The 23,704-nt window shown below is 47.2% G+C and overlaps 1 protein-coding gene, 1 long non-coding RNA gene and 1 other non-coding gene across 3 annotated transcripts in view; 1 reads left to right on the top strand and 2 right to left on the bottom strand.

Annotated features, from left to right (window-relative positions):
* Window positions 1-6,839, bottom strand: part of TRPC4AP (transient receptor potential cation channel subfamily C member 4 associated protein) — an 87,558-nt gene extending 80,719 nt beyond the window's left edge. The window contains exon 1 of the mRNA XM_073606590.1: window positions 6,583-6,839. Coding sequence (XP_073462691.1) covers window positions 6,583-6,702 — 120 coding nt within the window. The 5' untranslated portion in view covers window positions 6,703-6,839. The remainder of the gene's footprint in view (window positions 1-6,582) is intronic.
* Window positions 6,784-20,235, top strand: LOC141113474 (uncharacterized). Its single transcript, XR_012236778.1, has 4 exons — window positions 6,784-7,361; window positions 9,124-9,223; window positions 16,284-16,359; window positions 19,997-20,235. It is a non-coding gene; the product is annotated as an uncharacterized lncRNA (long non-coding RNA).
* TRNAE-UUC (transfer RNA glutamic acid (anticodon UUC)) lies at window positions 10,419-10,490 on the bottom strand. Its single transcript has one exon. It is a non-coding gene; the product is annotated as a tRNA-Glu (tRNA).
* Window positions 20,236-23,704: the final 3,469 nt, after the last annotated feature.

Raw genomic sequence — 23,704 nt, 5'->3', positions numbered from 1 at the left:
TTTAAATGTAAAAAAATTTCCGTATCACTGAAGGTTGCTTTCACACTGGAGCGGGCATGCATTGACGGTAAAAGACTGCTAGTTTTAGCAGCTCTTTACCGTCATTTTAGCGGCGCTATTCAGCTGCTAGCAGGTCGCTTATAACCCAGCTAGCGGCCGAGGAAGGGGTTAAATGCAGCGCTGCTGCCGAAACGCTTTGCAGGCGATTCGACAGCGGTGCGCATTCATTTCAATGGGCAGGAGTGGTGGTATACACTGCTCCAAAGATGCTGCTTGCAGGACTTTTTTTAATATCCTGCCAGCGCATCGCCTCAGTGTAAAAGCACTCGGGCTTTCACACTGAGACTGCAGGGGAGCCGTTTGACAGGCACTTTACAGGTGCTATTTTTAGCCCAAAAGCGCCTGAAAAACGCCCCATTGTGAAAGGGGTCTAACTGTTAGATTTTATGAGATGAAGGTAAAAAAAAAAAAATCGGCCTAATATATCGGCCCAAAAAAATCGGCATCACATATCGGCCATCGGCCACCGCGATTTGTAAATATCGGCATCGGCATCGGCCAGAGAAAAACCCATATCGGTCGACCTCTAATTAAAAGTATATAGTTGTAGTAACATATAGTTGAGAAACAAAGTCTACAGCTATTTTAATCACTTGCCGTCCGCCTACTTCATACTTACTGCGGCAGGTCAGCGCTACTGCGTGAAATCACGTACCTGTACGTCATTTTGTGCAATAGCCACTGGGGGACACTTCAATCAGCGGGTCCAGCGGCCACCTGCGATCATTCCCATGAGAGGCAGAACAGCGATCTGCCTATGTAAACAAGGGAGATTGCCGTTCTGACAGGGGAGAAGATAGAGATCTTGCGTTCCTGCTAAGCAGGAACACAGGTGTCTGTCTTCGCCCAGTCAGAGCAACCCCCACGGGACAGTTAACCTTTTGATTGCCCCCCCGATGTTAACCCCTTGTCTGCAGTGTCAATACAGAAACAGTGCATATTTTTAGCACTGTAATACATGTCACTGGTTCCAAAAAAAATGGTCAAAATTGTCACTTATGGCCCCTACACACGATCCGAAAAATACCGCTTTCGACGTGATCGTACTAATTAGTGTCCGATTTGTCTGCTGCAGTCCAAAAAAAAATAAATAGGTGATCGCCGTCATTACTAGTAAAAAAAATAAATACATAAAAAATACCATAAATCTCAGTTTGTAGACGGTATAACTTTTGCGCAAACCAATCAATATACACTTATTGGGATTTTTTTTGTTTACCAAAATTATGTAGAAGAATACATATTGGCCTAAAATGAGGAATGCATTTGCTTTTTTTAATTGGATATGTATTTTATAGCAGAAAGTAAAAAAATAATGTTTTTTTTCTTCAAAATTGACAGTATTCTTTGTTTATAGCGCAAAAAATAAAAACGCACAGGTGATCAATTACAATAAAACCACAGTCACTTCCAGCATTAAATCGGTCTTCCAAGGTGTGGAGTAACAGATATTAAATAAAATGGTGCTGTGAAAGGTATATAATGGTATCCAAAACTGGGTGGATGCTCAGATGGGGTAGGCCTAGCTCTGAGGAATGGGGTGCGCCCCCCCCCCGAACCGTGTTAGCTGTACCCCGTGTTCTGTACATGTCCATGCATTGTTTTTATGGCCTTTTGTCAGTTTTGGCATTTTGTCAGTACCCACTTTTATATAAAACATTTTTATTATTAAATTATCTTTGGTAATGCACTAGGTGTGCACGCCTTCCATTTCTGTTTTTCTTGTAGGTGATCAATTACCACCAAAAGAAAGGTCTATGTGGGGGGAGGACACAAATTTTATTTGGGTACAGAGTTGCACTACCGCGCAATTGTCAGTTAAAGTAACGCAGTGCCGTATTGCCAAAAAATGGCCTGGTCATTAAAGCGGAGCTCCGTCTGCAAATAAAAAAAAAAAGAAAAAAAAAAATTTAAAAAGTCAGCAGCTACAGCTGCAGAAACCGGATCAGCAGAAGTTCAATTTCTGGGTGGAACATCCTTCTGGGGCTGAAGTGGTTAAAGAGAAGGTTCACTCTGGAGAGAGAAAAAACAAAAAAACAAAATGCTGACTTAATAAAGAACACTTACCTGTCCAGGGATCCAGCGCCGTCCTTACCAGGGCTAGTTCTTCCCTATCCTTCAGGGTTCCCCGTGCCGCCATCCAACTATGAGCGGCCGGCTATGCCGCTTTCGGCTGCCCACTGCGCATGTGCGTGCCGCCCTGTGCTTTCTGAATGGTCCTGCAGGTTATGTGAGAATGTGTACCTGTCAGAACCCCCCCCCCCGAATGAAATGACCTGCCCGGAGGACCAAAGGCTGGATCACACCACAAAAACGCACTCCAGAACCATTCCGCATGAGTTTCTGAAGGCACATTTTTTGGCAAGTTTTGAGGAGTTTCTGGGTGCATTCCAGATACTTTTTTTCACCGTACTGGGGTCCAGTGCGTTTTTTGATGCATTCCAGTGCATTTTTTTATTCGCTTCAATACATTCTAGTATAGTCCAGTGCATGAAAAATGCAGCATATTCTACTTTTTTTCTGGAACTGGAGCTGACTGCACTGGTGTGAACTATGCCATTGCAAACCATATAACCAATTTTTAACCAGTGCATTTTTTGATGCAGAAAAAAACCAAAAAAACAAAAAAAAAAAAAAAAAAAACCCCGCACTGGACCGCATGTGGTGTGAACTGGCCCTGAAAGCGGAACTTCCCCCTTTTGGCGAAGTTCCACGTTATAGTCTATATTACTGCAGATGTTCTTTTTCTCCCGATTGCTACAAATAGATACTTTTAGGGCTCATTTAGTGCCGGTTCACACAGGGGCGGCACGACTTGCAGGTCGCCTCAGCGAGGCGACCTGCAAACGACTTCTGAGGCGACTTGCAAAACGACTTCTGTATAGAAGTCTATGCAAGTCGCCCCAAGTCGCCCCCAAAGTAGTACAGGAACCTTTTTCTAAGTCGGAGCGACTTGCGTCGCTCCTATTAGAACAGTTCCGTAGCACAAAACGGGAGGCGACTTGTCAGGCGACTAGGTCGCCTGACAAGTCGCCCCTATGTGAACCGAGCCTTACACTTACTTTGGCTTCAACAAGGCTTCAGACACACTTTGTTAAAGCTCTCTGAACGCCAGTCAAAGCTCCTGTCACTAAATAAAATGGGTAGCTTACAGTCCAGTTTACACCTTGCTTTTGCTTCAGCTTCAAAAATGAAACCCCATGTAGCTTTAGTGGTGCTTCAAAGCCTCCATAGAAGTCTTTGGCAAAGGTTGCTTGAAGCCCCACCGAAGCCCCAAGCAAAAGCAAGGTGTGAACAGCACTGTAAACCAACCATTTTATTTAGTGACAGGAGCGTTGACTGGCGTTCAGAGAGCTTTAACAGAGCGCATCCAAAGCCTTGTTTTGAAGCAAGTGTAAACTAGCCCTTAAAGTGGAACGTCACTGTCTGAAGCGACACTACAGATTTTTAATCCTTAGCCCCGGTTCACACCAGCGAGGCTACTTCCGCGCAATTTTAAAGCCACAGATCAGTGCGCTTCGGACCCCCCCCCGATTTCATTGAGCCTTGCGACTTCATTTAACAAAGCAAGTCGCAATTAAATAGAAAAAGGCTCCTGCACTTCTTTTTTGCAGAGTCGCAACAATCTGAACAGTTCCATTGCCGGCAATAGGATGCAACTTGTCATGCGACTGAACTGTCAAATCGCATGACAAATCACAGTGATGTGAACCAGGGCTGATGCAGCTAGCATTTGGTAAATAGATAGGAAAGTATATTATATTTAACCACTAGAGATCCGCGGTATAGACGAATGATGGCTAGAGTGCGGACCTGCTTTGCCGGGACGGTCCTGTGCGCGAGCGGCCTGCGCGGCGCGCTCTGTGATCAGCGAGTCTATGAGACTCGCCTGATCACAGATCGTAGTAAGGGGTCCATCCCGATGCCTTGCCACATGATCAGCTGTCAGCCAATGACAGCTGATCATGTGACATCAACAGAGCTGGTAATCGGCTATTTTTTCTCCTCGTGCTGACAGCGCGAGGAGCGGAAAAAAAAAAAAAAAAAGACGATCACCGGTGGCCGTGATCGGGACATCGGCCCCGATCACGGCGAGCGCCACCAGATCCTCAGTGCCCACCTGTGCCCTCTGCCAGTGCCACCTAGCAATAGGCAGCAGTGCCGCCTACCAGTGCCACCCATCAGTGCCCACAATCAGTGCTTCAACAGTGCTGCCCATCTGTGCCGCCTCATCTGTGCCCACCATTGCCGCCTCATCAGCGCATATCAATGAAGGAGAAAAATTATCTGTTTGCAAAATTTTATAACAAACTATGAAACATGATTTTTTTTTTTTTTTCAAAATTTTCCATCTTTTTTTGTTTGTTTAACAAAAAATAAAATTCCCAGCTGTGATTAAATACCATCAAAAGAAAGCTCTATTTGTGGGGGAAAAAAAATGATAAAAATGTCATTTGTGTACAGTGTTGTATGACCGCGCAATTGTCAAAGTGCGTCAGCGCTAAAAAAGGGGAAAAATGGTCTGGGCAGGAGGGGGGTTTAAGTGCCCAGTAAGCAAGTGGTTAAAGGTTTTAAACCCCCCCCCCCCCAAAGTCTTCAGTTACTTACTGGTTTCTAGGCCTAGGCAAATGATGTCATACATCCCAGGAGTCCTCAGGACAGGTTTTCTCAGCTAAAGCTATTTTTTCCACAGCTGGTTCCCTAATGCTCATTCTCATCATCAGTAGCTGCAGAAAACTTCTCATTAGCTGCATGAGAATTCGTTTTAGAAAATGAGCATTAGGGAACGATTAGTAACTGCAGAATTTGCATTAGCTGTATGAGAATTAGTATGAGCTGAACTAGCTTCCTGACGTAGGGTTATTTATTTTATTTTTGTTGTTAGGGTTAAGATGTTAATACTACTACATTACGAATAATAATAATAATAATAATAATAAAATAAATGTAAAATAAAATACACAACTAAAAATAATCATACATTCAATAAATGAATACTAATAGTAAATAAATAACACCCCCCCCCCCCCAAAAAAAAAAAAAAAAATTATATTTTTAACTTAACACCCTAACCCAAAACAAATAAATTACAATATTATTATATTTCATTTTTATTTCAGGTGTTTATTATTAATAATAATTTATTGAATATTTTTAAGGTTAGGGGTTGATCATTTATGTATTACTACATATTAAATGATGATTTTTAGTTGTTTGTGAATTTAGGGATTTGAGAGGGGTTGTGTAGTGAAAAGGGGGGGGGGGGGGGGGTGTTGAGAGAAGAGAGTGGGGTGGGGTAGTGTAGGGGTGGTACGGGGGGGGGGTTGTGTAGGTGGGGTGCCGTGTAGTGTAGGAGGTGGGTGTGTTGCGTAGTGTAGGGGGGGGGTGCTGTGTAGAGAAGAGAGTGGGGTGGTATGGGGGGGGGGGGTGTTGTGTAGTGTAGGTGGGTGTGTAGAGAAGAGAGTGGGGTTGTGTAGTGTAGGGGGGGTGGGTTGTGTAGTGTAGGGGGGGTGGGTTGTGTAGTGTAGGGGGGGAGGGGTTGTGTAGTGTAGTGTAGGGGGGGGTGGGTTGTGTAGTGTAGGGGGAGGGGTTGTGTAGTGTAGTGTAGGGGGGGTTGTGTAGTGTAGTGTAGGGTTGTGTAGTGTAGTGTAGGGGGGGTTGTGTAGTGTAGTGTAGGGGGGGTTGTGTAGTGTAGTGTAGGGGGGGTTGTGTAGTGTAGGGGGGGTTGTGTAGTGTAGTGTGGGGGGGGTTGTGTAGTGTAGTGTGGGGGGGTTGTGTAGTGTAGTGTAGGGCGGGGGTTGTGTAGTGTAGTGTGGGGGGGGTTGTGTAGTGTAGTGTAGTGTAGGGGGGTTGTGTAGTGTAGGGGGGGTTGTGTAGTGTAGTGTAGGGGGGGGGGGGTTGTGTAGTGTAGGGGGGGGGGGTTGTGTAGTGTAGGGGGGGGGGGTTGTGTAGTGTAGGGGGGGGGGGGTTGTGTAGTGTGGGGGGGGTTGTGTAGTGTAGGGGGGGGGGGGTTGTGTAGTGTAGGGGGGGGTTGTGTAGTGTAGGGGGGGTTGTGTAGTGTAGGGGGGGTTGTGTAGTGTAGGGGGGGGTTGTGTAGTGTAGGGGGGGGTTGTGTAGTGTAGGGGGGGGTTGTGTAGTGTAGGGGGGGGGTTGTGTAGTGTAGGGGGGGGTTGTGTAGTGTAGGGGGGGGGGGTTGTGTAGTGTAGGGGGGGGGTTGTGTAGTGTAGGGGGGGGGGGTTGTGTAGTATGGGGTGATAAAGCTCTTAGCCCCCCCATAGTACACAGTGGGGTGATGGGTGGGGGGGAGGGGTGTATATGCTGTATAGATAAGATCAGAGTGTCTCCTGTACACAGGGATATAGATATATACACATTATACACATACAGGACACACAGTAGTCAGATGACAGGTCCGGTGAAGCCCCTCTCTTCTCTCTCCCCCTCCTCTCTCTCTGTAGTACTCGGACTTGCACTAGGCCCCCCGTCCTCCTCCTCACACACCGGGCCCCTCCCTGCCCTCACCTGGGTTCCTCTGGTCAGGCCGCAGCCGGTGGTCTGAGCTCTCCGGAGCCGGCCCACTATGTTCTCCCCCCGGCGGTGCGCCGGTCCCGGCCGAGTTATCGCGGCCCCCACAGCGGCCATGGATCCGTCCGCCACCCAACAAACAGCGACAGCTCAGCGGACACAGCGCCCCCACACGGCCCAGCGACACACTCAAAGGGCCTGAAAGCGGGGCATGCCGGGAAACAGAGTCCCGGAACTGAGTAGGGGCACGCAACGGACGCAGTAGACTGGGGGGGCGGAAGTAGCGAGCTGTGCATGTTGGGTAGAGGAGAGGGCGGGGCGTTGTGTGTCCAGGGATGCCAATAAAAATCCTGGGCCGCCCAATTACTGGAGTCAAGCCATCAGACAGTTGCAAATCAGTGGTCTTGCTATCAGACAAGTTAGCAAGACCACTGATTTGCAACTCTCTGATGGCTTGACTCCAGTGGGGTGGGGAGGTCACACACTCACCCGATGTACATCCGGTGTGTTCTGGGGAGAAAGTTCCCCTCGGCGGATAAGGACCCCCCTGTACTGGAACCACAACTCACTCTGCACGCTCCCGCTTCCCTCATTGGCCGATCCCCTGCTCCTCCGCGCCGCTCATTGGTCCGCCTGTCTGTCCATCACCCTCCAGAGCTACGTCACCCGCGCCCCCGCTCTACACTTCCAATAGCAACCGCGGGAATAGGAACAACGCGAGGCCTGCTGGGAGAAAGGGGCGGGGCCGAGAAAAGAGCGCGCACCTGACTGAACCAGTGAGCTCCATCCCCTCACAGAGCGTCATTCACCGTATATAGCCAGAGCTAGAGCTGTGACGTGTGTACTCTATGTATATAGCCAGAGCTAGAGGTGTGACGTGTGTACTCTATGTATATAGCTAGAGCTGTGACGTGTGTACTCTATGTATATACACCCCGATCTAGAGCTGTGACGTGTGTACTCTATGTATATACCCCGATCTAGAGCTGTGACGTGTGTACTCTATGTATATATCCCGATCTAGAGGTGTGCCGTGTGTACTCTATGTATATACACCCCGATCTAGAGCTGTGACGTGTGTACTCTATGTATATACACCCCGATCTAGAGCTGTGACGTGTACTCTATGTATATACACCCCGATCTAGAGCTGTGACGTGTGTACTCTATGTATATATCCTGATCTAGAGGTGTGACGTGTGTACTCTATGTATATACACCCCGATCTAGAGGTGTGACGTGTGTACTCTATGTATATATCCAGAGCTAGAGGTGTGACGTGTGTACTCTATGTATATACCCCGATCTAGAGGTGTGATGTGTGTACTCTATGTATATATCCCGATCTAGAGGTGTGATGTGTGTACTCTATGTATATACACCCCGATCTAGAGGTGTGATGTGTGTACTCTATGTATATACACCCCGATCTAGAGCTGTGACGTGTGTACTCTATGTGTATACACCCTGATCTAGAGCTGTGACGTGTGTACTCTATGCATATACACCTCGATCTAGAGCTGTGACGTGTGTACTCTATGTATATATCCCGATCTAGAGGTGTGACGTGTGTACTCTATGTATATACACCCCGATCTAGAGGTGTGACGTGTGTACTCTATGTATATATCCAGAGCTAGAGGTGTGACGTGTGTACTCTACGTATATACACCCCGATCTAGAGGTGTGACGTGTGTACTCTATGTATATATCCTGATCTAGAGGTGTGACGTGTGTACTCTATGTATATATCCAGAGCTAGAGGTGTGACGTGTGTATCCTATGTATATACCCCGATCTAGAGGTGTGACGTGTGTACTCTATGTATATATCCTGATCTAGAGGTGTGATGTGTGTACTCTATGTATATACTATATACCACTGTCTTATATATATCTCTATATACTATATCCACCGTATATACCCAGATATATAAATGAGACCTGTATACTCTCTGTATATACTATATACCACTGTCCTATATATCTCTATATACTATATCCCCCGTATATACCCAGATATGGAGGTGTGACGTATGTACTCTCTGTATATACTATATATCCACTGTCCTATATATATATATATATCTTTATATACCCAGATATAGAGGTGTGACCTGTGTACTCTCTGTATATACTATATATCCACTGTCCTATATATATATATCTATATACTATATCCCCCATATATACCCAGATATAGAGATGTGACGTGTGTACTTTCTGTATATACTATATACCACTGTCCTATATATCTCTATATACTATATATCCCCCGTATATACCCAGATATGGAGGTGTGACGTATGTACTCTATGTATATACTATATATCCACTGTTATATATATATATATATATATATATATATATATATATATATATATATATATATATATATATATATTTCTTGACGCAGACTTGTAAAGTTGCTGAGAGGTCCACTTTAAGGTCTGCCTGGAGTCCTGCTATGAAGCCTTGATTGCTGAGCTCTTCTTGTCCAGGATAGGGACTCTTACGTCTTCCCTTCTTCTTGTCACAGGAAGAATACCTCAGCTCCTTGTTAAGTGAATATCAAGAGAAAGATGAAGTGGAGCAACAAAGAGCACTGTGTGCCAAAGCCTGCCGAAGATCCTCCAAGGGTAAGTACTAGCAGATAACAGCCCCTGCTTCACCACAGCGACACACTTTATTTTCTATCAAAGCTGCTGCTAGAATGGAAATCACCTTGCCTTAAGTGTGGACCCCCGAGCAGAGGAAATATTTTGGCACTTACTGGGCATGGAAACGCCGTGGCCTCCCCTTTCCAACCCTCTAACCACCCTATTGGTCTGTGTAGCTTCCTGTCATACATGTACTGCATTATGACCACTAGATGGAGCTGAGGATCATCCTTATTTTCTTATTCCTGCTGAAGGGATGTCAGTGTCAGGATGGGGGGTGTCGGTGTAATATTCCTGGGGGGACGTCAGTGTCAGGATGGGGGGTGTCGGTGTAATATTCCTGGGGGGTGTCAGGATGGGGGGTGTCGGTGTAATATTCCTGCTGGGGGGACGTCATTGTCAGCATGGGGGGGTGTCGGTGTAATATTCCTGCTGGGGGGACGTCATTGTCAGCATGGGGGGGTGTCGGTGTAATATTCCTGCTGGGGGGTATGGGTGTAATATTCATGTTGGGGGGGTATGGGTGTAATATTCCTGCTGGGGGGGGTATGGGTGTAATATTCCTGCTGGGGGGGTATGTGTGTAATATTCCTGCTGGGAGGGTGTCGGTGTAATATTCATGTTGGGTGGGTATGGGTGTAATATTCATGTTGGGGCTTGTCGGTGTAATATTCCTGATGGGGGAGTATGGGTGTAATATTCATGTTGGGGGGACGTTTGTGCAGGAAGTTCTTGTGGTATGATGGACACGGCGAGGATTTGGTCACACCTAGGTGTTCTGGATTCCCGAACCAGTGCAAAACGCAGCACACGCGATCCCTTTACTTTCAATATCATCCCAATCGAGGCGTGATTTTGCCGTGATTGTTGCCTGACGGCCTATGGGAAATAGGCGTCCCGCAATTTTTTTTGTGTGATTTGTCAGGTGACAATATTGTCCCATGATTTGGGGTGCCATTGAAAATAACTGGATCACAATCTGGAATTGCAGTAATTCCGCCCGCGATCCGGAAGGCCTAGGTGTGATCGCAGCCTAAGCGTCTTCTATCAGTTGCTGAGTTCACCTTCTATAGATTCTGGGGGAACATTTTCTTCCTCAAACATTCCACACATTCGCTTCATTCTTCATTCCACCCTTGTATAGCGCTTTTCTCTCTGAGGAAGTATTGGAGAAGGCGTTGGCCGGGAATCCAACCCGGGTCAGCTGCTTGAAAGGCAGCTATGCTCACCACTGCACCACCAACGCAAGGTAGCATGTCTTTGTAGTGTGGGAGGAAACCGGAGTACCCGGAGGAAACCCACGCAAGCACAGGGAGAACATGCAAACTCCATGCAGATAGTGTCCTGGTCAGGATTTGAACCATGGACCCAAGTGCTGCAAGGCTAACCCCTAAGCCTCTGTGCTGCCTGTATGCGGCCTCTGTTCTCTAAGGCCCGCCCCCGCTGAACGGAGTTCATCAATTATGTCCACTCAAAGCGCCTCCAGAAGAAATCCAAACTTATCCTAAACTGCAATCTATGTATATAACACTCCAAAACACACCCAAAGAATACCGGCCTCCAACCTCCCCTCAGCCGGTCCAACACACGCCCGAGGGGGAGTATGGAAGAGGGAGAGAGGGAGGAAAGGAGGGGGGGAGGGGAGGTTAGGGGTAAGGAAGGGGTGTGGGGGTTCCCCCCAACCCTCACCCCCTTCTTTCTCCAACCTTTCCTCCCCTTTTCCTCCCTCTCTCCCTCTTCCATACTCCCCCTTGTTCTTCAGGTGATTATGTTTTGGCGACATATTGTCGAACCTTAAAGCTTCTGCAGAAGCTGAAGAAAGGTAAATAGAGGGCTGATGGAAAGACCCTCTGGTTACTGGAGTGGCAGCTCGCACCAGTGTAGGGACCTGTGTTGGTACAGCCGTACCTGGTCCCAGGGAGGCTTCCTCAGACTTTTTGTTGAGTCTTCTTCTAGGAACAGCCAATTGTCTTGTTTGTCCAGCTGCATTGATAGTTGGTGATTCAGAAGTTCCAAAAACGAAAATGGAGGGCTGATGGGAAAACCCTCTGGTTACTGAAGTGGCAGCCACCAGTGTAGGGACCTGTGTTGGTACAGCCATACCTGGTCCCTCAGGAGGGTTCCTTAGAATTTTTGTTGAGTCTTCTTCTAGGAACAGTCAATCATCTTGTTTGTCCATTTATATTCATAGTTGGTGATTCAGAAGCTCCAAAAAGGGAAATAGAGGGCTCATGGGAAGGCCCTCTGGATACTGGAGTGGCAGCCGCCACCAGTGTAGGGACCTGTGTTGGTAAAGCCGTACCTGGTCCCTGGGAGGGTTCCTCAGACTTTTAGTTGAGTCTGTGATTCAGAAGCTGCTGATGAACGTCACATTCTGCCAGAGTCTCAGTGGTAACGCCACAATCTGCCGGTGTCTTAGTGGGAAAGTTACATTCTGCCTGAGTCTCAACAGAATCGTTGCATGCTGGAGGAGTCTCGATGTGAATGACACATGGTTGATTTAACATTTTTTCCACCCTTTTGGTTATTTTCTTTCCCAAAAGAGCTGCACCCTGCTCATTTAAGTGCAGTCCATCCCTGCTGTAGAGCAAGTGACCAATTGAAAAGTCAGTCCAGGTCTCCATGAAGCCAAACCCCTCCTTCCTGCACCAATTCTTCAGCCACTTGCTAAGCTCCCTAAGCTCCTGTTGCCTCCTTGGTGTGGCTCGAGGTACAGGCAGTATTTCTGAAAATGCTGCCTTGGAGGTCCTTTTCTTCAATATAGCCCCTAAGTCCCTGAAATCATTTTGTAGGGTGCTCCATTTTCTTCTAATGTTGTCATTGGTTCCAATATGTACCATGACAACTGGATCCTCCCCAGCTCCATCCAACAATCCGTCCATCCGATCTGCAATGTCCCGAACTCGTGCGACTGGGAAACAATATACTGTTCGTTGATCGCGGTCATTCTGACAGATTGCCCTCTCTGTCCCTCTAATAACAGAGTCGCCTACCACCAGGATCTGCCTATCCTTTTCTTTAAGCTTGCCCTCATCTTCATGGGAGGAGATTTTCAAATGGCTGCCCTGGTATTTTGGTGGGTTCTCAACATGAACCTCACATTGTGCTGTAGTCTCAACATGAATGTGACATTCAGGTGGTGTCTCAATGTGAATGTCACATGCTGGTGGAGTCTCCGTGTGAACGTCACATGCTGGTGGAGTCTCCGTGTGAACGTCACATGCTGGTGGAGTCTCCGTGTGAACGTCACATGCTGGTGGAGTCTCCGTGTGAACGTCACATGCTGGTGGAGTCTCCGTGTGAACGTCACATGCTGGTGGAGTCTCCGTGTGAACGTCACATGCTGGTGGAGTCTCCGCGTGAACGTCACATGCTGGTGGAGTCTCCGCGTGAACGTCACATGCTGGTGGAGTCTCCGCGTGAACGTCACATGCTGGTGGAGTCTCCGCGTGAACGTCACATGCTGGTGGAGTCTCCGCGAGAACGTCACATGCTGGTGGAGTCTCCGCGTGAACGTCACATGCTGGTGGAGGCTCCGCGTGAACGTCACATGCTGGTGGAGTCTCCGCGTGAACGTCACATGCTGGTGGAGTCTCCGCGTGAACGTCACATGCTGGTGGAGTCTCCGCGTGAACGTCACATGCTGGTGGAGTCTCCGCGTGAACGTCACATGCTGGTGGAGTCTCCGCGTGAACGTCACATGCTGGTGGAGTCTCCGCGTGAACGTCACATGCTGGTGGAGTCTCCGCGTGAACGTCACATGCTGGTGGAGTCTCCGCGTGAACGTCACATGCTGGTGGAGTCTCCGCGTGAACGTCACATGCTGGTGGAGTCTCCGCGTGAACGTCACATGCTGGTGGAGTCTCCGCGTGAACGTCACATGCTGGTGGAGGCTCCGCGTGAACGTCACATGCTGGTGGAGTCTCCGCGTGAACGTCACATGCTGGTGGAGTCTCCACGTGAACGTCACATGCTGGTGGAGTCTCCGTGTGAACGTCACATGCTGGTGGAGTCTCCGCGTGAACGTCACATGCTGGTGGAGTTTCCGCGTGAACGTCACATGCTGGTGGAGTCTCCGCGTGAACGTCACATGCTGGTGGAGTCTCCGCGTGAACGTCACATGCTGGTGGAGTCTCCGCGTGAACGTCACATGCTGGTGGAGTCTCCGCGTGAACGTCACATGCTGGTGGAGTCTCTGCGTGAACGTCACATGCTGGTGGAGGCTCCGTGTGAACGACACAAGCTGGTGGTGTCTCCGTGTGAACGTCACATGCTAGTGGAATCTCCATGTGAACATCCCATGCTGGTGAAGTCTCCGTGTTAACGTCACATGCTGATGGTGTCTTTGTGTGAATGTCACATGCTGGTGGCGTCTCCGTGTGAACGTCACATGCTGGTGGTGGATTTAACATTTTTTCCACCCTTTTGGTTATTTTCTTTCCCAACAGAGCTGCACCCTGCTCATTTAAGTGCAGTCCATCCCTGCTGTAGAGCAAGTGACCAATTGAAAAGTCAGTCCAGGTCTCCATGAAGCCAAACCCCTCCTTCCTGCACCAATTCTTCAGCCACTTGCTAAGCTCCCTAAGCTCCTGTTGCCTCCTTGGTGTGGCTCGAGGTACAGGCAGTATTTCTGAAAATGCTGCCTTGGAGGTCCTTTTCTTCAATATAGCCCCTAAGTCCCTGAAATCATTTTGTAGGGTGCTCCATTTTCTTCTAATGTTGTCATTGGTTCCAATATGTACCATGACAACTGGATCCTCCCCAGCTCCATCCAACAATCCGTCCATCCGATCTGCAATGTCCCGAACTCGTGCGACTGGGAAACAATATACTGTTCGTTGATCGCGGTCATTCTGACAGATTGCCCTCTCTGTCCCTCTAATAACAGAGTCGCCTACCACCAGGATCTGCCTATCCTTTTCTTTAAGCTTGCCCTCATCTTCATGGGAGGAGATTTTCAAATGGCTGCCCTGGTATTTTGGTGGGTTCTCAACATGAACCTCACATTGTGCTGTAGTCTCAACATGAATGTGACATTCAGGTGGTGTCTCAATGTGAATGTCACATGCTGGTGGAGTATCCGTGTGAATGTCACATGCTGGTGGAGTATCCGTGTGAATGTCACATGCTGGTGGAGTCTCCGTGTGAACTACACATGCTGGTGGAGTCTCCGTGTGAACTACACATGCTGGTGGAGTCTCCGTGTGAACTACACATGCTGGTGGAGTCTCCGTGTGAACTACACATGCTGGTGGAGGCTCCGTGTGAACTACACATGCTGGTGGAGGCTCCGTGTGAACGTCACAAGCTGGTGGCAACTCCGTGTGAATGTCACATGCTGGTGGCGTCTCTATGTGAACGTCACATGCTGGTGGGGACTCCTTGTGAACGTCACATGCTGGTGGAGTCTCAATGTAGCTTTCATATTCTGTCTCGCTCACTGGGGTAGTCTTGCCTTGTGAGCTGTGTCTGCAGTAAATACCGCGTACATCTGCAATAAAAAAGAAGAATCAGATTTAGCACCTTCACCTACATTATATATATATATATATATATATATATATATATATATATATATATATATATATATATATATATACAACATAAAATTATGAAGAGAAAAGTTCAAAATTCCAGTGCAAGGGACAATAAATAATCCCAACATGACAGGGACACAGGGATGACTAATGGCCTTCATATAAAAATGTTGGTTGCCTGGCAGTTATGCCGACCCACTAAAATGAAAAAGGGGTCTGATTCTTCAATTTCGGGTGCTGTAGAGTAATCTGCAGTGCTTCTGTTTCTTATTATTAAACACCCGTGATGATGAATGCGGACATATTTAATAAATAGCATCCCCCAGGACACCTACAGTGTCCCATCTGATAACAAATAGAGATCATACACCCATCGGCATGGCCAACATACACATAAGAATGGCCTGAAGATCAAACCTACCATGCGTATCCTCAAAACTCACCGTATCTGTCAGAACAAAGACATAGCAGCCACCTCCTGCTCCATGGCCGGCTCTGTGGCTGGGGCCACCAGTCCCGTCTGGCCTGGTGGCCGCTATGTCTTTGTTCTGACAGATACGGTGAGTTTTGAGGATACGCTTGGTAGGTTTGATCTTCAAGCCCTTCTTATGTGTATGTTGGTCTTGGTGATGGGTGCATGATCTCTATTTGTTATCAGATAGGACACTGTAGGTGGCCTGGATACCTCTTCTTACATCAGTTTTGGACCCTTTAGTAGTGTGCATTAGCTTGATTACATTCTATATACATGGTGAGTTTTATGTTCATGTTGTGTGCCCCTCTGTATAGTGCTGACCATCATGGATATTCATTAGGGGTGCAACGGATCAAAAAACTCATGGTTCAGATCGTTCCTCGGATCAGGAGTCACGGTTCGGATCAACAAAATAAAATCTCCCCCACTATAATATCCACAATCTCCCCCACTGTAATATATTAGCAGGGTATGGCAGGGTATTGGCGGGTATATTGGCAGGGTATTGGCAGAGTATTGGCAGGGTATGGCAGAGTATTGTCAGGGCATTGCAGAGTACTGGCACTGCTGCCATCCGAACTCTCCCCTCCACTGTACAGATCAGTACACAGAGGGGGGAGAGGAACCGGCGTCATGACATGACGCCAGTTTGTTACAAGTGATCGCTCCGTCATTTGTCGGAGCGATCACGTGGTAAACGGCCGCCGGGTGTACCAAGATGGCCGCCGCTCCGGAGCTAGGCCGAAGCCGCGGCCTTTCCTATGGCCGAGGCCAAAGAAGCGCTCCACGGATCGCGGGTGTCCCGATCCGCAGAGGTTGATCCATACGGATCACGGATCAATGACGATCCGTTGCATCCCTAATATTCATTGAACATATTTATGTTGTTATATCTTTTTGATACACATTTACTTTGATAACAGAAATGTTAATTTACGGTCATGCATACTTACTAAAAATTCTTTATGCAAATTTTTGGAATTATTGTTGTTTATTTTTTATTTTGATTGTATTTGTCTTTTTGTAGCTACATATTGCTTTGTAAGCTCCTGAAGAAGCTGAAAAGTGAAACATGTCAAGCAACAAGCATCACGCTGGTTACAGTAACTACTTTATGTGTATATTGTACATGTGCACTGAATTGTCTTTATGAAATGTGGACAACATTCATTGTCCCCCCGTTTCTTTTATAACTTTGGACTCCAATAACGATGTTTTTATACAAAATATATTTTTGTGTGTTTTGGCACCATTAAAGAAGATCCTGTTCCTTTAAAGCCTGTTATAGCGCACAATGCTTGTGCTGTGTATGAAATAGCTGGCTGATCCTACCAGTTTCTACCCTCCCCCCTCTGCGCTGACTTCCATGTATCAGGGCTGCAGAGTCCTGAAACCGGAGTCCTGACAGAGGCTTCTTACCACGTGATCATCGCGTGAACCTGGATGTGCCGGTAAACGGCATTCCTCGGTTCGTGCTGACAGGGAGAGCCAATCGGCAGCTCTCTCTGTCAGAGGGGGGTCTGTGCTGATAATCAGCACATTGATTATCAGTGCAGCCCCCATGAGAGGTGCCCAACAACTGCCAGCAGTGCCCCCTCAAAGTCTCTCAGTGCCCACCACAGTGCCAATCAGTGCCCATCACAGTCCCCACCACAGTGCCAATCAGTGCTGCCTATGAGTGCCCATCAGTGCTGCAAATCAGTGCACATCAGTGAAGGAGAAAACATTTTATGACAAAATAAGAAAAAAGTTTTTTTGTTCAAAAATTGGGTCTTTTTTAGTTTGTTTAGCAAAAAATAACACCCCCCCCCCAGAGGTGATGAAATACCACCAAAAGAAAGCTCTATTTGTGGGAAGAAAATGATAAAAATGTAGTTTGGGTACAGTGTTGTATGACCGCGTAACTGTCATTCAAAGTGGGACAGTGCTGAAAGCTGAAAATTGTCCTGGGCAGGAAGGGGGGGAAGTGCCGGTATTGAAGTGGTGAATCTTCAACTGCCATAATGCTGCACATGTGATCCGTTATGACAGCAGCCATTGGATGGTTTGACAGTTTGGTTGAGAGCACAACCAATGTGACAGTTAGCATTCCCGACATGCCAGAAATAGAAATGTTTTTTGAAACTGTTAAATCGATGGATTTCTTCCTCTTTAATACAAGTAGAAACCGTTTTATTTATAAATAACGCACAGGCACGAGGATGCAGATTTTTATCTGACAGAGGAGATGGTATAAAGATCAGATTGTGTCTTATCAATCACTTTAATATCCCTTCTGTTCTATAATTCTATGAAAACAAATAATCAATAATTTGATCGATGAGTGTAGGTGACTTATCCAGAGTACTTTTTGTATCTATCACTATCCATAACACTTACCAATTTCGGTGTCTGTATCTCGTTGATGTTCATTGGTTTTACAGCCGGAACCGAAACATCCAACAACGACTCTGAAACAGCCGCGCCCAAACCTCTTCATTTTGGGGGGCTTTTTGGTTGGGGTATCTGCAGGCTGGTCACTGATGCCTCCTACCATTGCCCCTCTTTTGCTGGCTTTCTCTTTGGTGTTTTTCAGAGAAAGAAGCCGATTAGGAATAAAGAAACTCGCTTTAAATGTATGACAATAGAAATCGCAATGAAATTGAATTGAACAAAATCAAATCCAATAAAATCGCAAGAAATATCTCAGGAGAGATAAGAAGCACTTGTTCACTGGTCAGTGATCTCTGAGCTTCTGAGAGCTCACTGACCTGCATCTGGCTATGTAGAGACTCAGCCAATGACATCATAGGCAGAGAATCAAGGGACCAATCAGATCGCATGTGCAAGTCAGGTGACCTTTTTTTTTTTTTTGAAAAATAACTGACGATTTTTCTTAAAGGAGCCACGTCCTTATTTGTGAGCTTTGTGAATTCATATATGGCTCCTGGAAGAACATGTTATTGTGAATGAGATTTAACCCTTACAGTCCCACGGCTGAAATAAAGATCTCTATTCTTATGATAACATTGTGAATGGAGCCTTAGAAATTCTCCATCAAATCTTTTCTTTTATTTTATCATTATTACACACCAATTATTTCTCCATTTTTAACCCTTTCACTGCCAAATCAAATGTTTTCCCTTTCATTTATAAATCCTTTATGAAACCAATTCCCCTCCCCTTTTGTTTTTAACCCTTTCACTGCAAAATCATATTTTTTTTCATTTTTAACCCTTTCTATGAACCCTTTTTTTTTTAAAAACACAGATTTTTGTAAGTTTTTTTTTTTAACCCTTTCAGCGCCAAACCAACATCTTTTCTTTTTTATACCCGCCCCTCCCCCCATTTTTAACCCTTTTACCGCCAAAACCAATGTGTTTTTCATTTTTCTTGCCCATATGTAAAATAAGGAAAACTTGTTTATTGTTAGTGTTGGATGGAGTGGAGGGGTTTAGAGCCCCTGTCAGGTTTTTATTGCTGTCTGCGCCCCCTTTAGGAAGATTCATTCTCTTCAACTGCCAAATTCTTTCAGTTTTTAACCCTTTCACTACCAAATTATATTGTTCATTTGTTTCAACCCTTTAACTGTCATACCAAGTAACCCCCCCCTCCCCCTACACACACATTTTAACTGCCACTTTCACTGCCAAATCATTTTTTTTTTAATTTCTCCCCCATATGTTACATTATAAATAAAGGAAAATGTTTTTATTGTTGGTGTTAGATGGAGTGGAGAGGGATTAGAAGTCCCTGGCTCCGCCTCCTGCACAGGCTGATAGGTTCATGGAGCCTTCACTAACATGGCAGACCGCCCACAAGTCCTGGTCCAGTGAGCAGCAGTCATTGGTTGCTAGAGATGCCGGCATGCCTAGCAACCAATGACTTCACGTGCCTGCTGTGTGCCCTGCAGCACATTTCTCCTGCCAGCTCCCACCTTCTGCCTGCCAGGCTATAAGGACTTCTCCTACAGGTACACTGAGCTCTGTGATGGGGCAACTAATCTATGGGGGCACGATGATGAGGCAACTAATCTATGGAGACAGTTTGATGGGGCAATTAATCTATGGGGGCACGGTGATGAGGCAACTAATCTATGGGGGCAGTTTGATGGGGCAATTAATCTATGGGGACACTGTGATGGGGCAACTGATCTATATATGTACTCTGATGGGTGCAGCTAATCTAAGAGGACATTCTGATGGGGTAACTGATCTATTGGGGCACTCTGATGGGGCAAGTGATTTATGGGGGAATCCGAAATACAAAAATGTACTATACTTCAGCTGATCAGTCCTTAGATATGGTGGCTGCATTTGTTTTCTTTTCCCTTTGTTTTTGATCCTGCCGGTAACTTCCTGTCCTAGGGTGACAACACTCATTGTACTGAATCTATGGAGACGTTGTGTTGTCACCGTAGGACAGAAAGTGTGTTTGGACTACAGAATACTCCCCCCTGTCTATAACATAGTGAGGTGATGTTTTGTAGTCCACATAGAGAACTGGGACTGAAAACAGTCCAGAGACAATGAGAACAGAAAGTTCTGAGCTCTGTATATTTCCGGCAGGATGAAAAGTGACATTTTTGCACTTGTAGAAGGGATAGAAGAATACGGTATATTCTATTTCTTCATGCAGACTTGTAAAGTTGCTGAGAGTTTCACTTTAAGGTCTGCCTGGAGTCCTGCTATGAAGCTTTGATTGTTGAGCTCTTCTTGTCCAGGATAGGGACTCTTACGTCTTCCCTTCTTCTTGTCACAGGAAGAATACCTCAGCTCCTTGTTAAGTGAATATCAAGAGAAAGATGAAGTGGAGCAACAAAGAGCGCTGTGTGCCAAAGCCTGCCGAAGATCCTCCAAGGGTAAGTACTAGCAGATAACAGCCCCTGCTTCACCACAGCGACACACTTTATTTTCTATCAAAGCTGCTGCTAGAATGGAAATCACCTTGCCTTAAGTGTGGACCCCCGAGCAGAGGAAATATTTTGGCACTTACTGGGCATGGACACGCCGTGGCCTCTCCTTTCCAACCCTCTAACCACCTTTTGGTCTTTGTAGCTTCCTGTCATACATGTACTGCATTATGACCACTAGATGGAGCTGAGGATCATCCTTATTTTCTTATTCCTGCTGGGGAGATGTCAGTGTCAGGATGGGGGGTGTCGGTGTAATATGCCTGGGGGGTGTCAGGATGGGGGGTGTCGGTGTAATATTCCTGGGAGGACGTCAGTGTCAGCATGGGGGGTGTCGTGTAATATTCCTCGGGGGATGTCAGTGTCAGGATGGGGGGGTGTCGGTGTAATATTCCTGGGGGGATGTCAGTGTAATATTCCTGGGGGGATGTCAGTGTCAGGATGGGGGGGTGTCGGTGTAATATTCCTGGGGGGATGTCAGTGTCAGGATGGGGGGTGTCGGTGTAATATTCCTGGGGGGATGTCAGTGTCAGGGTGGGGGGGTGTCGGTGTAATATTCCCGGGGGGACGTCAGTGTCAGGATGGGGGGTGTCGGTGTAATATTCCTGGGGGGATGTCAGTGTCAGGATGGAGGGGTGTCGGTGTAATATTCCTGGGGGGATGTCAGTGTCAGGATGGGGGGGTGTCGGTGTAATATTCCTGGGGGGATGTCATTGTCAGGATAGGGGGTGTCAGTGTAATAATTCTGGGGGGACGTCAGTGTCAGGATGGGGGGTGTCGGTATAATATTCCTGGGGGAAATTGTCAGTGTCAGGGTGGGGGGTGTCGGTGTAATATTCCTGGGGGGGGATGTCAGTGTCAGGATGGGGGTGTCGGTGTAATATTCATGAGGGGATGTCAGTGTCAGGATGGGGGGTGTCGGTGTAATATTCCTGGGGGGACGTCAGTGTCAGGATGGGGGGTGTCGGTGTAATATTCCTGGGGGGTGTCGGTGTAATATTCCTGGGGGGGATGTCAGTGTCAGGATGGGGGGTGTTGGTGTATTATTCCTGGGGGGACCTCAGTGTCAGGATGGGGGGTGTCGGTGTAATATTCCTGGGGGGTGTCGGTGTAATATTCCTGGGAGGACGTCAGTGTCAGGATGAGGGGTGTCAGTGTAATATTCCTGGGGGGTGTCAGGATGGGGGTTGTCGGTGTAATATTCCTGGGGGGATGTCAGTGTCAGGATGGGCTGGGGGGATGTCAGTGTCAGGATGGGGGGGTGTCGGTGTAATATTCCTGGGGGGATGTCAGTATAATATTCCTGGGGGGGTGTCAGTGTCAGGATGGGGGGTGTCGGTGTAATATTCCTGGGAGGACGTCAGTGTCAGGATGGGGGGTGTCCGTGTAAAATTCCTCGGGGGATGTCAGTGTCAGGATGGGGGGTGTCGGTGTAATATTCCTGGGGGGTGTCAGGATGGGGGTTGTTGGTGTAATATTCCTGGGGGATGTCAGTGTCAGGATGGGGGGTGTCAGTGTAATATTCCTGGGGGGACGTCAGGATGGGGGGGTGTCGGTATAATATTCCTGGGGGAATATTTCAGTGTCGGGGTGGGGGGTGTTGGTGTAATATTCCTGGGGGATGTCAGTGTCAGGATGGGGGTTTCGGTGTAATATTCCTGGGGGGACATCAGTGTCAGGATGGGGGGTGTCGGTGTAATATTCCTAGGGGGTGTCAGGATGGGGGGTGTCGGTGTAATATTCCTGGGGGGACGTCAGTGTCAGGATGGGGGGTGTCGGTGTAATATTCCTAGGGGGTGTCAGGATGGGGGGTGTCGGTGTAATATTCCTGGGGGGTGTTAGGATGGGGGGTGTCGGTGTAATATTCCTGGGGGGATGTCAGTGTCAGGATGGGGGGGGTGTCGGTGTAATATTCCTGGGGGGATGTCAGTGTAATTTTCCTGGGGGGATGTCAGTGTCAGGATGGGGGGTGTTGGTGCAATTTTCCTGGGGGGATGTCAGTGTCAGGATGGGGGGGTGTCGGTGTAATATTCCTGGGGGGATGTCAGTGTCAGGATGGGGGATGTCAGTGTAATATTCCTGGGGGGATGTCAGTGTCAGGATGGGGGGGGGTGTCGGTGTAATATTCCTGGGGGGGATGTCAGTGTCAGGATGGGGGGGTGTCGGTGTAATATTCCTGGGGGGATGTCAGTGTCAGGATGGGGGATGTCAGTGTAATATTCCTAGGGGGATGTCAGTGTCAGGATGGGGGGGTGTCGGTGTAATATTCCTGGGGGGATGTCAGTGTCAGGATGGGGGGTGTCGTGTTATATTCCTGGGGGGATGTCAGTGTCAGGATGGGGGGTGTCGTGTAATATTCCTGGGGGGATGTCAGTGTCAGGATGGGGGGTGTCGTGTAATATTCCTGGGGGGATGTCAGTGTCAGGATGGGGGGGTGTCGGTGTAATATTTCTGGGGGGATGTCAGTGTCAGGATGGGGGGGGGGTGTCGGTGTAATATTCCTGGGGGGATGTCAGTGTCATGATGGGGGGTGTCTGTGTAATATTCCTGGGGGGACGTCAGTGTCTACACTTTCCCACACTAATCAATAAAAATGTTTTGGCCGGACATACACTTTGAATGAAATGAGTGTAATTACTTCAGCTCCGGAAGGATTTACCCCTCTTTATGACCAGGCCATTTTTAGCTAGCTATTCAGCGCTGTGATACTTTGGTAATTGCGCGGTCATACAACACTGTACCCAAATGTCATTTTCTTTCACACAAATAGAGATTTCTTTTGGTGGTATTTGATCACCACTGGCTGATATAAAACAGATCCAATAAACAATTCATAAGTTTCCTCATAAATTTTGGCCAAAATCTATTCTGCTCCATGTCTTTGATAAAACAAATCCCAATAAGTGTTTATTGACTGGTGTGTGAAAGTTATAGCGTCTACATATTATGGGATATATATTAGAGTTTTTATTTTTTTATAGTAGTAATAGCGGTGATCAGTGACTTATAATGGGGACTTCGATAGTGCAGCGGACAATCTAACACTAACTGACACTGTGAGAACTGACTAACTGACATCACCCGTGACACGAATACAGTGATCAGTGCTAATACTATACACCAGTGATGGTGAACCTTGGCACCCCATATGTTTTGGAACTACATTTCCCATCATGCACTGCAGTTAAGCATCATGGGAAATGTAGTTCAAAAACATCTGGGAAGCCAAGGCTCACCATCACTGCTATACACTGTCACTGTACTAATGACACTGGCTGCGAAGCGGGTAACATCTGGGGGTTATCAAGGGATTAAATGTGTGCCTAACAATATGTAATGTGTGGATTATGTGCTGCTTTTATTAACAGATCTCTCTGTTTCTTTATTGTACACGGGACACAGAGCACCATAATAATGACTATGTGGGTTATACGCTTACCTTTAGGTGATTGGACACTGGCAACCAATAGTAAGACGGTTCCTCCCATATAACCCCTCCTATACCGGAAGTACCTCCGTTTTTTCACCAGTGTCTTGAAGGTGATGGTCATGGCTCT

Source organism: Aquarana catesbeiana, linkage group LG12 (assembly GCF_042186555.1).
Source record: "Aquarana catesbeiana isolate 2022-GZ linkage group LG12, ASM4218655v1, whole genome shotgun sequence".
In the NCBI taxonomy this organism is placed as follows: domain Eukaryota; kingdom Metazoa; phylum Chordata; class Amphibia; order Anura; family Ranidae; genus Aquarana; species Aquarana catesbeiana.
Note: the sequence above shows the minus strand (reverse complement) of the source record. Positions and strands in the feature narration are given on the sequence as shown.